A 14,820-nucleotide genomic window follows, 5' to 3' on the forward strand; every position below is an offset into this window, starting at 1 on the left:
CTCTATATCCACGCTGACTGTAGGAAGTACTCTATATCCACACTGACTGTAGGAAGTACTCTATATCCACGCTGACAGTAGGAAGTACTCTATATCCACGCTGACTGTGGGAAGTACTCTATATCCACACTGACTGTAGGAAGTACTCTATATCCACGCTGACTGTAGGAAGTACTCTATATCCACGCTGACTGTAGGAAGTACTCTATATCCGCGCTGACTGTAGGAAATAGTCTATTTGAGATGTTTTTAACTTCTTTTGTTTCAAATAAAATTTGTACTATTTTCATTAAAATTGTATTGGGTGTGCGCTACATTATAATGTACTCTTGCTCTTTGGTCTGGTTCCTGTTATTCCTCCTAGAAGTTTATGAATAAAATGACAAGTGGATGTTACCAGATGGGGATGTGTCCCTACGCAGACTGACATTGTCCAATCAGGGCCGACAGGTGAGACTATGAAGGTACACACCCCCAGTTCTCAATATATTCATACATTTCCAGTAGCCATTTTTCGAGTTTTCACTTTAGTTTTTCCATCCCCACCTTCCAAAAGCCATAACGTTATTATTTTTTCGTCTATATAGTCGTATAAGGGTATGTTTTTTTTTGGGACAAGTTGCACTATTTATTGTACCATATAATGTAGTGGAAAACTGGAAAAAAAAATTGGGGTGTACAATGGTAATAAAATAGCAATCCCTCAATTCTTTGGAGGGTTTTGTTTTTACGGCGTTCCTCGTGCGGTAAAAATGGCATGTTAATTTTATTCTGCAGGTCAGTACGATTACAACGATGCCAAAGTTATATAGGTTTTTTTATATTTTACGACATATACATGGAAAAAACTGATAGTTAAAAATAAAATTTGTGTTTTGTCACCATATTCTGAGCCATACTCGATTGCGGTATGAGGGCTTATTTTTTGCAGGATGAGCTGTATTTTCTATTTATACCATTTTGTAATACATGAGACTTTTTGATCACTTTTGAATAAATTTTTTGTGGGTGATGAAGTGACCAAAAAAACCACGATACTGGCGGTTTAATTTTTTATGGCGTTTATCGTGCAGACTAAATAATGATATATTATAATAGTTAAGACTTTTACGGATGTGTCGATACCAGTTATGTAAAAAAAAAAAAATTTATACTGTGCTTGGGGGAAAATAGGATCTGTGGATAGGTCATCAGTATGAAAAACCGCCCTGTGCCCGGACCACCCCTTTAAGTTGCTCCCAGTAGTGTACAAAGTCCCAGGACCTCTGCTGCACTGCTCAGATATATGTGAATCCCATATTTAATGAACAATGGAGTAGTACAGAATATTTCTAAAAAACATACTTACTGCTGAATCAGTATCCGCACAAGGTTGGTGTGACCACATGTGGCCGCGGCGTGGAGGGGCGTCCAGAGCTCATTATCTGTGACATTAACGTTAGCACCATGTGATAAGAGCAACTTCAGAAGATCTTCATAGTTATCAATGCAGCACTGAGGGGACAGGAAGGACTATGTGACATTGCATATAACACTGATTTGAGATTAAACAGATTTTCTGACATAATGACAGATAAAGAAAGACACAGGAGACCATCATAGACATGACAACTTCACAGCAAGTATATGGCTAAAAATATGGCATCTCCTTCAATGTACATGAAACGAACTGACGTGTTTAGCAGCGCTATGGACGCTCAGAATGTGACACATTTGCACCAAAGTCTAAAATAGTTAAAAGAAAAATCGCACTTGAACTAATAAAACAATAAAATTGCATAAAATCAATGTGCGTTGCTCTCTCCATTGGAGTCTATGGAGTTTACGGAAAGAGCCGATAAGTGCAATGAAAAGAGTATTTGGTTGGATACAGCCATCTTGTCTGGCACAACAGGGGTCACCTGTCTGATAAAGGTGAGTTTCACCTCTCAGATTCCCACCTATCGGAAGAACGGAGATCACCTGACCTACGTTCTACAAGGTAAGATGTCCGGTAGCGCCACGGACTGAATGGTGAGGTGGTTGCACATGTGCCCAGCTCTTTCCATTCAAATCTACGGGAGTAAAAGGAAGACTAAATGGGAGATATGATAAGAGTCTGTAGCTAGATGTGGTCACCTCGTCTGTCACAATGTGGTCACCTGTCTGATAGATGGGGGTTTCACCTCTGGGAAACCTACCTATGAAAAAAATGGCCAAGCATTGAATAGAGAGGTGGTACACGTGTGTGTCTCTCTCCATTCAAGTCTATGGGAGTTATGAGAAAAGTCTGGCTGGATGGATGAAATGATGGTCAAGGTACCTTCCTTCTCCCAAAAAAATCGGGGTCCACCTACCAGAAATGTAGGAATTACCCTGTGGATATACCATTAGTGTCACAGATTGGATTACCCCTGTAAAAGTATTTTGCCCAAAAATAAAAAGATAAACAATGCTCTAATAAATATAGGTTAGAGTTCTCTTCAGCTATTTACTAGATAGATCTCATTCGGAGAAAGCACTCCTTCATTTTGGTTATCCCCCAGATTTCTCAGACTTCACTTGTAAAATAGCGTTTTCTTAAACAAAAAATTCAAAAACATTAAATTACACATTGCCATATAAAACGCATGAACATTATCATGAGGGCAAGGCAAGTCCTGGTCAGTGACCCCTTTCTGCAGAGCAAGGAAACTTGCCCCCTTGGACCGTCATAAAACAAGCCCCATTATTTCCCACACTGAGTAGATCATAGAAGATGCAGAACTATTACAAGATCAGACAGACAAACAGTGGGTGGCACACAATGCCCTCCTTATGGTGAAATTCATGTAGGGAGCAAGGAATGTGCTGAAGCCTGAAGTTCTTTCCCACTACAAAGAGTGGTACAGACATGGTTTAACCCTATAACTGCTGGAGGGCCACATACAGGAACACACTTTAGGTTGAGGTTAAGATAATGCTCAGGAATGAAGTCAATAATGGATGAACACCGTATACATATCCTGATCTACATCTCCTCATACCTGGTGTAGTGCTGTCAGGCCATCTTCGTTGCTCAGGTTGGGGTCCACATTAGTCTGCAGCAAAGAGAGGACTGCAAAACAGAAAATAATAGAATACATATGTAACAATACTCCCAAGCACTAAGAGGTTATGTATCAAACTGTGAGAGATGGAAAAATAGAAAAATAGGACAAGTACATTGAACAATAGGATGTTTGGAAGACACACTATATTGCAACATCGTCCCCAAAAATACAGATAGCCCCTATGGTTTCTGCTTCTATTCAATGCATTGACACAGCTCTTGGGATACATGAATCGTATTGTTCCTTCAGTGCAGTAACTCATGTCCACCAACTACTAAGCAAAGGATAATAATGAAAGGAAATATACGATTAATTTCTTCATGGAACACACCAAAGTGGAAACACTCTGTTACGCCTCGTGCAGGGCCTGAGGGAATGTGTTCTTGAATCCCTAAGTTATGCAGCAGCCTCTTAGACCATCACGAGACAATCTACAGTGTATCCACTATGTCTTGAGTGTTCTTTTAAAGAGGAGCTGTCACCTCTCCTGACATGTCTGTTTTAGTAAATACTTGTTTTCCCCATGAAATAGCAAAGCAGGAGCATACATTCTTAGACCTCTGCATTCTACCATTTCTGTTAGTCCTGGAAATATAGGAATAACTTGGCAATTAGGAGTCATCCTTGTCCTTGTCACCAGGGCGTGTCCTTACACATCTGACACTGTCGGCTCTGAGTGGACAGTGTTATAGTGTCGTCACTTAGAAGTTGTTCCACATGAGTGGACCCGGCAAGTTTAGGCCTACTGACCATTGGTGACAAAGAGCAGGCCTGAGTTTGAACCAGTTCTGCAAACTGGGTCTGTGGGCTCTGGGAGACACAGATTTTAGCACAATGGTGCAAAGTGGGTCATTTGCGGTTTTAGAGGTACCGGGAACCAGCCCGCTCACTGTAATGAGAGACATACGTGGTCTGGGACCTGTGAAAGCATGAAATCAATGGAGACAGAGAGCTCCAGAAATGACTGGTTAAGTGGCCTAGGAGGTTCAAGTATCCTGCATGTGTAATACAGATTATTGTTTAACCCATGTGTTTTATGTCATGTGTCACGTGTTCACAATGCACCTTTACAGAGTTTGAACAAGTAATGGACCAGACTTCCCCTTTTCTCTGTAGGCTAGATAGTCTCCATTTTAAGGACACATAATGAGTGGACCGTGTATTACAGTATGTGATAGTTTTTATGTGTTCCTTATGTTCTTGATATCTAGATGTTCCTGAATGGCTAAGTATGTGTTTCTTTTGCTATAAACAAAGCTGTTTTTGCTGGACATTTAAAGGACTGTTATGACTAGATATAGTTTGCTGCGTTATTATGCGTTATTAGTTAGGGTGTGCTCACATGACTTATTTTCAGCCATTTTTCGGGCCGTAAACACCCTCACCCCAAAAAACGGCTGAAAATAAGGGGGCTGAACGCCTCCAAATTTCTGCCCATTGATTTGAATAGGAAAAATGGCGTTCCGTTCCCACAGGACATTTTTTTACGCGGCTGTTTTTAAAAACAGCGCGTAAAAAAACGCCCTGTAAAAAAGAAGTGCATGTCACTTCTTGAACTGTTTTTGGAGCCGTTTTTCATTGGGTCAATAGAAAAACAGCTCCAAAATGACCGTCTAAAACACATCAAGAAACGCTTGATGCATAAAAAATGGCTGTAAATCAGAGGCTCTTTTCCCTGGAAACAGCTCTGTATTTTTGTTAAGCGTGTAAACATACCCTAACCAATCTTTGACTTTGCCAGGAAATCTGTATTTGCTTACTGGTTACAAAGCCTATAAGTGGTTACCTATAGGTTCAGTAGGTAATTGCACTTTAGGAAATGTGGTTCCAGCTGTGCGGATCATATAAAATCTGACCCTTTCTATGTAGTTCACATTCTCTTTACTTTACACAAGTTTCAGACTTAAACAGGACATCTGTAGTGACCATGCAAGGTTGATCAAATACGAATTTATTTAATCAAGACACGCAGGATAGCTTTGCAAAATAGGATAGCAGATGATTTTTTTTCACTGGCTCTGCAAGTTGGTGTGTGCGATGGCGGGAAAGAGGGCTGTTCCTATATTTCTGATAGCTCTCATATTGTAGCAGGGCATTTACAGAAGGTAAAAGAGCTTCAAGGGTCAACATCAAAGTTTGGCGAACTAGAGTGGAACCTGTTTTTGTGGATGGGTTCAACAAAAGTTTGGTTGAGTGGGATTTGCGATAATTGTTCTTATTTTTAAAATTTATTTCACATTTCACATTTTTCAGTCCATTTGTCATCTGTGTACCTCCAAAAGCTCATAAAAGCTGCATTAAGTTTGTGTTCATATAGTTGTTTGTGTAATAAACAAAAGAGGAGTTGATAAAGAAAAATAATTATAGCTTTTGCTAATATTCAATTGCCAATATTATATGCTTATGCTACATATATGTATACTTTGCCTCTGAAATGTTTTCTATATAATCTTGCTAGCTAAAGTTTGTTCTTAAACAGTATTCTCTGAATATCATTTGCTGGCCTCCTTACCAGGACTTCAAGGCTGTTCTGAAGACAGACATGATATTCTAGACAACATAAAGCTTGTACATAGAATAATGTGTTATTAGTACACATTTCTTGTGTGGTTAATAACTTGTAAGTTGGTTTCTTGAAGACAGTCAGCCAGAAAAGACCTTTAAAAGGTTAATCTAAAAGTCACTCTTTAGGTCTTCAGTCTAACTCTTGAGAGGATCTCCATGGCCATGTCTTTCTTATTTCTTACTTCTCTCTCTCTTAACTTATTATTGTAACTTTTCTTTCATAATAAAGCTTTCATTTCATTTCACTGTGAAACCAGATAGTTTATTATCAAGATTTCCTTATCGGTAGGGACGGACACAGCCTTTTGACAAGGGGAATGGTAACCCCCAGTTATTAATGTATTCCTACAGCTGCAGAGGAGTGGCACAACATATAGTTCTAAGGTAAGATGCTCCAGAATTGTTATTTTATGGGGAATACAAGTATTTAATAAAACAGACATGTCGGGAGAGGTGACAGATCATCTTTAAAGGGGTTTTCCGACATTGTTTTTTTAATTTAATAAACCTTTACATCTATTAGTTCTGTTAAACCTATGTTCCCCACCTCTTTATGTCTCATTTTCTTCATTATACGCTCCCTGAGGTTATTCTCCAGTTTGTCTCCAATGCAAGTTTGTTGTAACCAGCCATTTCCTTTACTGAATAAAGACTACAAATCCCATGATTCAAAGCGCCAACAGATAACAGAGCATGCGTGTTGGACTCGGAGTGTGTATCAACCACGCATGCTCTGAATAGGAGGATTAGTACATTGTACAACCCCTAACCACAGTGTCCAGTTACGTCATTTATGACGTGACCGTACACTCAGACAACAAGAAAACGAAAGTTAGAGCTCATGGACGGGGCTGAGGAGGAAGTTTGGATTTCGGGTTAGCGAGAGGTCACGTGACAGAAGATGCAATACGCCGCTAGGAACATCGGCTCAAACGTAAGTACTAGTATACTGCAAAAAGATTTGTTTGGCATTGGTTAGTTTAAATGGATTGAATTGTTTGGTTCCGGAAAACCCCTTTAAGGTTAGTGCAAAGAGTAAGTTTACACATACTGTGTGAAAATAGGGAACCCTTGGCCTATTATAGAGCCCTATCTGACTTAAATGGGTTCTCCCACAAAACACATGTATCCCCAAGACACAGGATAGGGGATACATATGTAATCGCTGGGGGTCCGACCGCTGGGACCCCCAGCGGTAAGGAGAACAGGGAACTGAAAGTCCCCCGAAGTGCTCCATTAATAGGGGATACATGTGTTTTCTGGGACAACTCCTTTAAGCACGGCATTAAACATACCAGATTATTTTTATCTGATATTCATAGTTACCTATCTGTGTATCTTACCACGATGCAGATCCTTATATCCTATCCTTATATACGATTATGTACATCTCGCTCCAACATTTATTCTAAGATCTACACCATTATTTTCTGAAAGCCTCTTCATGCACTCCAGAGACCATGTATTTGTATACTTCAATTTCTATTGCAGAGATATCAATTAATTCTAGGTCACCAGTTACCCATTGATCGATCCGTGCTTTATTTAATACTGCATTCAATTTAACTGTGTGATTGATTGTGTAGAGAACAGCTACTTGCAGAGCAATGATGGTGCTCAGAATAGTCAAACAGGGCCTCACAGCCTCTGAATCAAAGGATGTGTGTGTGTGTGTGTGTGTGTGTGTGTGTGTGTGTGTGTATGTGTATATATATATATATATATATATACATATATATGCATATACAATAAACTGTATGTATATATATATATATATATATATATATATATATATATATATACAGGGGCGTAACTAGGAAAGACTGGGCCCCATAGCAAACTTTTGACTGGGCCCCCCCTCCGCTGGGTATCACACAACCCCCCCCTTGTAGATAGTGCCTCCCTATATATTCCACCACACAGCACCCCTATAGATAGCACCATACAGCCCCCTGTAGATAACGTCATACAGCCCTCCCCCTGTAGATAACGCCATACAGACCCCCCTGTAGATAACACCATACAGCCCTCCCCTGTAGATAACGTCATACAGCCCTCCCCTGTAGATAACGCTATACAGCCCCCCCTGTAGATAACGCCATACAGCCGCCCCTGTAGATAACGTCATACAGCCCTCCCCTGTAGATAACGCCATACAGCCCTCCCCTGTAGATAGCGCCATACAGCCCCCCTGTAGATAACGCCATACAGCCCCCCTGTAGATAGCGCCATACAGCCCCCCCTGTAGATAGCGCCATACAGCCCCCCCCTGTAGATAACGCCAGACAGCCCCCTGTAGATAACGCCAGACAGCCCCCCTGTAGATAACGCCATACAGCCCCCCTGTAGATAACGCCAGACAGCCCCCCAGTAGATAACACCATACAGCCCTAAACCCCCCCTGTAGGTAACGCCATGCAGCCCCCAACAAAAAACGGCCTATAGTTTGTCCTACAATAGAGATGTATCCCCTATCCACAGGATAGGGGTTACATGTGTGATCGCTGGCAGCGATAAGGAGAACAGGGGACCGAAAGTCCCCCGAAGTTCTCCATGACAGACCTCGGACTTCTGGCGTCTGCGACCATTGCTCAAGTAATTTCTATGGAGCTGCAGACAGACCCCGGAAGTCCGAGGTTTGTCATGGAAGAACTTTGGGGACTTTCGGTCCCCTGTTCTCCTTATCGCTGCCAGTGATCACACATGTATCCCCTTTCCTGTGGATAGGGGATACATCTCTTTTGTAGGAACAACCCCTTCAGTGGCGTCGCGCTGTAGCAGCCATAGCGGCTGCTAGCGGAGCCTCCGGCCATGGTGGGGGCCCGTGCCGGCGGGCGAAGCGGGCCCCCTCATGCTGCGGGCCCCGTAGCAGCCACTACGGCTGCTACTGCGGTAGTTATGCCCCTGCCAGGCATCATACCCTACATACAATGTGTCCTTCATATAACTAGCACCAGGCATCATACCCTACATTACATAAAATGTGTCTTTCATATAGTTGGCACAAGGCTACCATCATAGCCCTGCAAGAAGCCAGGGTCGTCACATGCTCTACCTGAACCATAAGGACATGATGATTTCAGCTTTGTCTTTGTGAATTTACATGAATTTATACTTTTTGAGCTCTAAACATAGAAGGTTTAATACAAAAATAACAGACTCCATGTGAACCGGCAGCTGGACACCTTTGTTCCCGCTCCCAGCTGTGGGTGGTCAGTCACTTCCAAATAACATATAACAGGGTTGTGTCACCCCAAACTGCGCTTCTCCAGCCAGCGGAGGCCAAGAATAACAGGGCACAGAATGGTGGTCAGCCCCACGGTACATGCTGAGTGTGGGAACAGAAAGAGTCTACACGGCAAGGTCAGACACATGTTAAGCCTCCTGTAAGCCTCTACCTCCTGTAATACTCGCAAGGAGCCCAGAGCAAAGATAAATTAAAGGGGAAAACTCACGCTCTGCAAATATCAATCACATGACGGGACAGTGGATCCGAGCTCACCACACATCTGCCCCTTGTGCTATTGTCTGCAGGTTACAAAAGACGGAGAGCAACACATGACTGCAGGATCACACATAGTGGCCTCCGCCCCCTGTCCGCTCCCCCGCCTGAGCTCTCCTCCTACCACCTATCAACTGTGGCAGACTATCAGCGCACAGTGTGCAGTGCAGCGGCTATTACCGGGCCCCCGCCCCCGGATGCCTAGTGTAACATTAGTGATGCTACTACTAGGCATGAGGGGACCCGTGCCTCCAGGCCTGGCACATAATGTAATGTGCCTGTCAGGGTGACATGGGCCCCCCCATGCCGCGGGCCCCGTAGCAGCTGCTACGGCTGCTACTGTGGTAGTTACGCCACTGCATATATATATATATATATATATATATATATACACACACTACCGTTCAAAAGTTTAGGGTCACTTAGAAATTTCATTATTTTTTAAAGAAAAGCACAGTTTTTTTCAATGAAGATAACATTAAATTAATCAGAAATACACTCTATACATTGTTAATGTGCTAAATGACTATTCTAGCTGCAAACGTCTGGTTTTTAATACAATATCTACATAGGTATATAGAGGCCCATTTCCAGCAACCATCACTCCAGTGTTCTAATGGTACATTGTGTTTGCTAACTGTGTTAGAAGGCTAATGGATGATTAGAAAACACTTGAAAACCCTTGTGCAATTATGTTAGCACCGCTGTAAACAGTTTTGCTGTTTAGAGGAGCTATAAAACTGACCTTCCTTTGAGCTAGTTGAGAATCTGGAGCATTACATTTGTGGGTTCGATTAAACTCTCCAAATGGCTAGAAAAAGAGAACTTTCATGTGAAACTCGACAGTCTATTCTTGTTCTTAGAAATGAAGGCTATTCCATGCGAGAAATTGCCAAGAAACTGAAGATTTCCTACAATGGTGTGTACTACTCCCTTCAGAGGACAGCACAAACAGGCTCTAACCAGAGTAGAAAGAGAAGTGGGAGGCCCCACTGCACAACTGAGCAACAAGACAAGTACATTACAGGTCCTCAACTGGCAGCTTCATTAAATAGTACCCACAAAACGTCAGTGTCAACGTCTACAGTGAAGAGGCGACTCCGGGATGCTGGCCTTCAGGGCAGAGTGGCAAAGAAAAAGCCAAATCTGAGACTGGCTAATAAAAGGAAAAGATTAATATGGGCAAAAGCACACAGACATTGGACAGAGGAAGATTGGAAAAAAGTATTATGGACAGACGAATCGAAGCTTGAGGTGTTTGGATCACACAGAAGAACATTTGTGAGACGCAGAACAACTGAGAAGATGCTGGAAGAGTGCCTGACGCCATCTGTCAAGCATGGTGGAGGTAATGTGATGGTCTGGGGTTGCTTTGGTGCTGGTAAAGTGGGAGATTTGTAAAAGGTAAAAGGGATTTTGAATAAGGAAGGCTATCACTCCATTTTGCAACGCCATGCCATACCCTGTGGACAGCGCTTGATTGGAGCCAATTTCATCCTACAACAGGGCAATGACCCAAAGCACACCTCCAAACTATGCAAGAACTATTTAGGGAAGAAGCAGGCAGCTGGTATTCTATCTGTAATGGAGTGGCCAGCACAGTCACCATATCTCAACCCCATAGAGCTGTTGTGGGAGCAGCTTGACCGTCTGGTACGCAAGAAGTGCCCATCAAGCCAATCCAACTTGTGGGAGGGCCTTCTGGAAGCATGGGGTGAAATTTCTCCCGATTACCTCAGCAAATTAACAGCTAGAATGCCAAAGGTCTGCAATGCTGTAATTGCTGCAAATGGAGCATTCTTTGACAAAAGCAAAGTTTGAAGGAGAAAATTATTATTTCAAATAAAAATCATTATTTCTAACCTTGTCAATGTCTTGACTATATTTTCTAGTCATTTTGCAACTCATTTGATAAATATAAGTGTGAGTTTTCATGGAAAACACAAGATTGTCTGGGTGACCCCAAACTTTTAAACGGTATTGTATATATATATATATATATATATACAGTGAAGGAAATAAGTATTTGATCCCTTGCTGATTTTGTAAGTTTGCCCACTGTCAAAGTCATGAACAGTCTAGAATTTTTAGGCTAGGTTAATTTTATCAGTGAGAGATAGATTATATATAAAAAAAAAAAAGAAAATCACATATTCAAAATTATATATATTTATTTGCATTGTGCACAGAGAAATAAGTATTTGATCCCCTACCAACCATTAAGAGTTCAGCCTCCTCCAGACCAGTTACACGCTCCAAATCAACTTGGTGCCTGCATAAAGACAGCTGTCTTAAATGGTCACCTGTATAAAAGACTCCTGTCCACAGACTCAATTAATCAGTCTGACTCTAACCTCTATTACATGGGCAAGACCAAAGAGCTTTCTAAGGATGTCAGGGACAAGATCATAGACCTGCACAAGGCTGGAATGGGCTACAAAACCATAAGTAAGACGCTGGGTGAGAAGGAGACAACTGTTGGTGCAATAGTAAGAAAATGGAAGACATACAAAATGACTGTCAATCGACATCGATCTGGGGCTCCATGCAAAATGTCACCTCGTGGGGTATCCTTGATCCTGAGGAAGGTGAGAGCTCAGCCGAAAACTACACGGGGGGAACTTGTTAATGATCTCAAGGCAGCTGGGACCACAGTCACCAAGAAAACCATTGGTAACACATTACGCCGTAATGGATTCAAATCCTGCAGTGCCCGCAAGGTCCCCCTGCTCAAGAAGGCACATGTACAGGCCCGTCTGAAGTTTGCAAATGAACATCTGGATGATTCTGAGAGTGATTGGGAGAAGGTGCTGTGGTCAGATGAGACTAAAATTGAGCTCTTTGGCATTAACTCAACTCGCCGTGTTTGGAGGAAGAGAAATGCTGCCTATGACCCAAAGAACTCCGTCCCCACTGTCAAGCATGGAGGTGGAAACATTATGTTTTGGGGGTGTTTCTCTGCTAAGGGCACAGGACTACTTCACCGCATCAATGGGAGAATGGATGGAACTATGTACCGTCAAATCCTGAGTGACAACCTCCTTCCCTCCACCAGGACATTAAAAATGGCTCGTGGCTGGGTCTTCCAGCACGACAATGACCCGAAACATACAGCCAAGGCAACAAAGGAGTGGCTCAAAAAGAAGCACATTAAGGTCATGGAGTGGCCTAGCCAGTCTCCAGACCTTAATCCCATCGAAAACTTATGGAGGGAGCTGAAGATCCGAGTTGCCAAGCGACAGCCTCGAAATCTTAATGATTTACAGATGATCTGCAAAGAGGAGTGGGCCAAAATTCCATCTAACATGTGTGCAAACCTCATCATCAACTACAAAAACCGTCTGACTGCTGTGCTTGCCAACAAGGCTTTTGCCACCAAGTATTAAGTCTTGTTTGCCAAAGGGATGAAATACTTATTTCTCTGTGCACAATGCAAATAAATATATATAATTTTGACAATGTGATTTTCTTTTTTTTTTTTTATATATATATATATATATATATAATCTATCTCTCACTGGTAAAATTAACCTAGCCTAAAAATTCTAGACTGTTCATGTCTTTGACAGTGGGCAAACTTACAAAATCAGCAAGGGATCAAATACTTATTTCCTTCACTGTATATATATATATATATATATATATATATATATATATATATATATATATATATATATACGCTGTATACAGTTAGGTCCAGAATTATTTGGACAGTGACACAAGTTTTGGAATTTTAGCTGTTTACCAAAACATATTGAATATACAGTTCTATAATCAACATGGGCTTAAAGTGCAGACTCTCCGCTTTAATTTGTGGTTATTCACATCCTAATTTGAGGAAGGGTTTAGGAATTACAACTCTTTAATATGTAGCTGTCTCTTTTTCAAGGAACCAAAAGGTAATTGGTCAATTATCTCAAAAGCTATTTAATAGGCTGCATGGGCTATTCCCTAGTGAATCTATCATCAATTAAGCAGGTAAAAGTGAAACAGACCATCGTTAGGCTGAAAAAAAATGAAGAAATCTATCAGAGAGATAGCACAAATGTTAGGAGTGGCCAAATCAACAGTTTGGTACATTCTTGAAAAAAAAGAGCGCACTGGTGATCTCGTGAACTCCAAAAGACCTGGACGTCCACGGAAGACAACATTGGTGGATGTTCGCAGAATCCTTTCCATGGTGAAGAAAAACCCCTTCACTACATCTACCCAAGTGAAGAACACTCTCCTGGAAGTAGGTGTATCAGTATCTAAATCTACCATAAAGAGAAGACTTCATGAGAGCAAATACAGAGGGTTCACCACAAGGTGCAAACCATTAATCAGCCTCAAAAATAGAAAGGCCAGATTAGACTTTGCCAAACAACATGTAAAGAAGCCGCCCAGTTCTGGAACAGCATGAAACTAAGATCAACCTGTACCAGAATGATGGGAGGAAGAAAGTATGGAGAAGGCTTGGAACGGCTCATGATCCAAAGCACACCACATCCTCTGTAAAACATGGTGGAGGCAGTGTGATGGCATGGGCAATGCAGCAAGGTTAATTGGACGTCGCTTCACACTACAGATGGACAATGACCCAAAACATAATGCGAAAGCCACCCAGGAGTTTTCTAAGGCAAAGAAGTGGAATATTCTGCAATGGCCAAGTCAATAACCAGAGCTCAACCCGATCGAGCTGCATTTCACTTTCCTAAGACAAAACTTAAGACAGAAAGACCCACAAACAAGCAACAACTGAAGACGGCTGCAGTAAACGCCTGGCAAAGCATCACAAAGGAGGAAACCCAGCGTTTGGTGATGTCCACTGGGTTCTTGGTCACCTCTCTTACCAAGGCCCTTCTCACCCGATTACTTAGTTTGGTGGGGCGGCCAGCAAGAGTCCTGGTTGTTCCAAACTTTTTCCATTTAACTAGTTAAACAGTTAGTGTATAAGTGATTAAACATTGTTCTAATTTTTTATTTTTTTTCACGAGTCAGGAAATATTATACATTAGATTCTAATTTATAACATTTCCCAGTGCTGGTCACTAGATGGAGCAATTCCCAAAATTGCAGCATTGGCATGTGCACATTGCTTTATGCTGCAAAATTTGAGAAAACTCACTCGCTCTAGTGAGCTCACAGAATCCCCCCTCCTTTATCCTGGCTAGTGCCAGGAGAAAGGAGGGGATTGAACGGTCAAACCTCCTACACTGTGTGTCGCCATTTTTTGAGCTAACACACAGTGTAGTAGGTTTACATACAGTAGTAAACACACAGTAAAACACGTACATACACAGACCTAACTTACCTGCTCCTGCCGCCGCCGCTCCCTCAGGTCCGTCCGCTCCGTCTGCTCCCTCCGCTCCAAGTGCACAAGTGCGGAAGCCGCGACCGGAAGTAGTAATCTTACTGTCCGGTCGCGGCTTCCGGTCCACAAGAAAATTGCGCCGGACGTCACTCGGCCGAAGACCTTCAATTTGGACTGTGTGGGAGCGGCGTACAGCATAGTGGATGGAACGGGCCCCGTTCGCATTCACTATGGGGCTGTATGTGCCGTATTCCCCCAAAAAATGGGAGCCCCCATAGACAAGAAAAAGTTAAAAAATAATAAAAAGTAAAACACAAACACACAAATAAATAATTTTTTTTTTAATAAAACACTAAAAGCATATTGATATAAAAAAATTTTTTTTCATG

At 42.0% G+C, this 14,820-nt stretch overlaps 1 protein-coding gene across 1 annotated transcript in view; it reads right to left on the reverse strand.

Moving 5' to 3' along the window:
- The window catches only part of PPP1R16B (protein phosphatase 1 regulatory subunit 16B), a 65,233-nt gene that overhangs the window by 16,084 nt on the left and 34,329 nt on the right, over positions 1-14,820 (reverse strand). Inside the window, exons 3-4 of the mRNA XM_075845444.1 lie at positions 3,006-3,076; positions 1,349-1,494 (exon numbers count right to left, since the gene is read on the reverse strand). Of these exons, the coding sequence (XP_075701559.1) occupies positions 1,349-1,494; positions 3,006-3,076 (217 nt within the window). The remainder of the gene's footprint in view (positions 1-1,348; positions 1,495-3,005; positions 3,077-14,820) is intronic.

Source organism: Rhinoderma darwinii, chromosome 13, assembly GCF_050947455.1.
Source record: "Rhinoderma darwinii isolate aRhiDar2 chromosome 13, aRhiDar2.hap1, whole genome shotgun sequence".
NCBI lineage: Eukaryota > Metazoa > Chordata > Amphibia > Anura > Rhinodermatidae > Rhinoderma > Rhinoderma darwinii.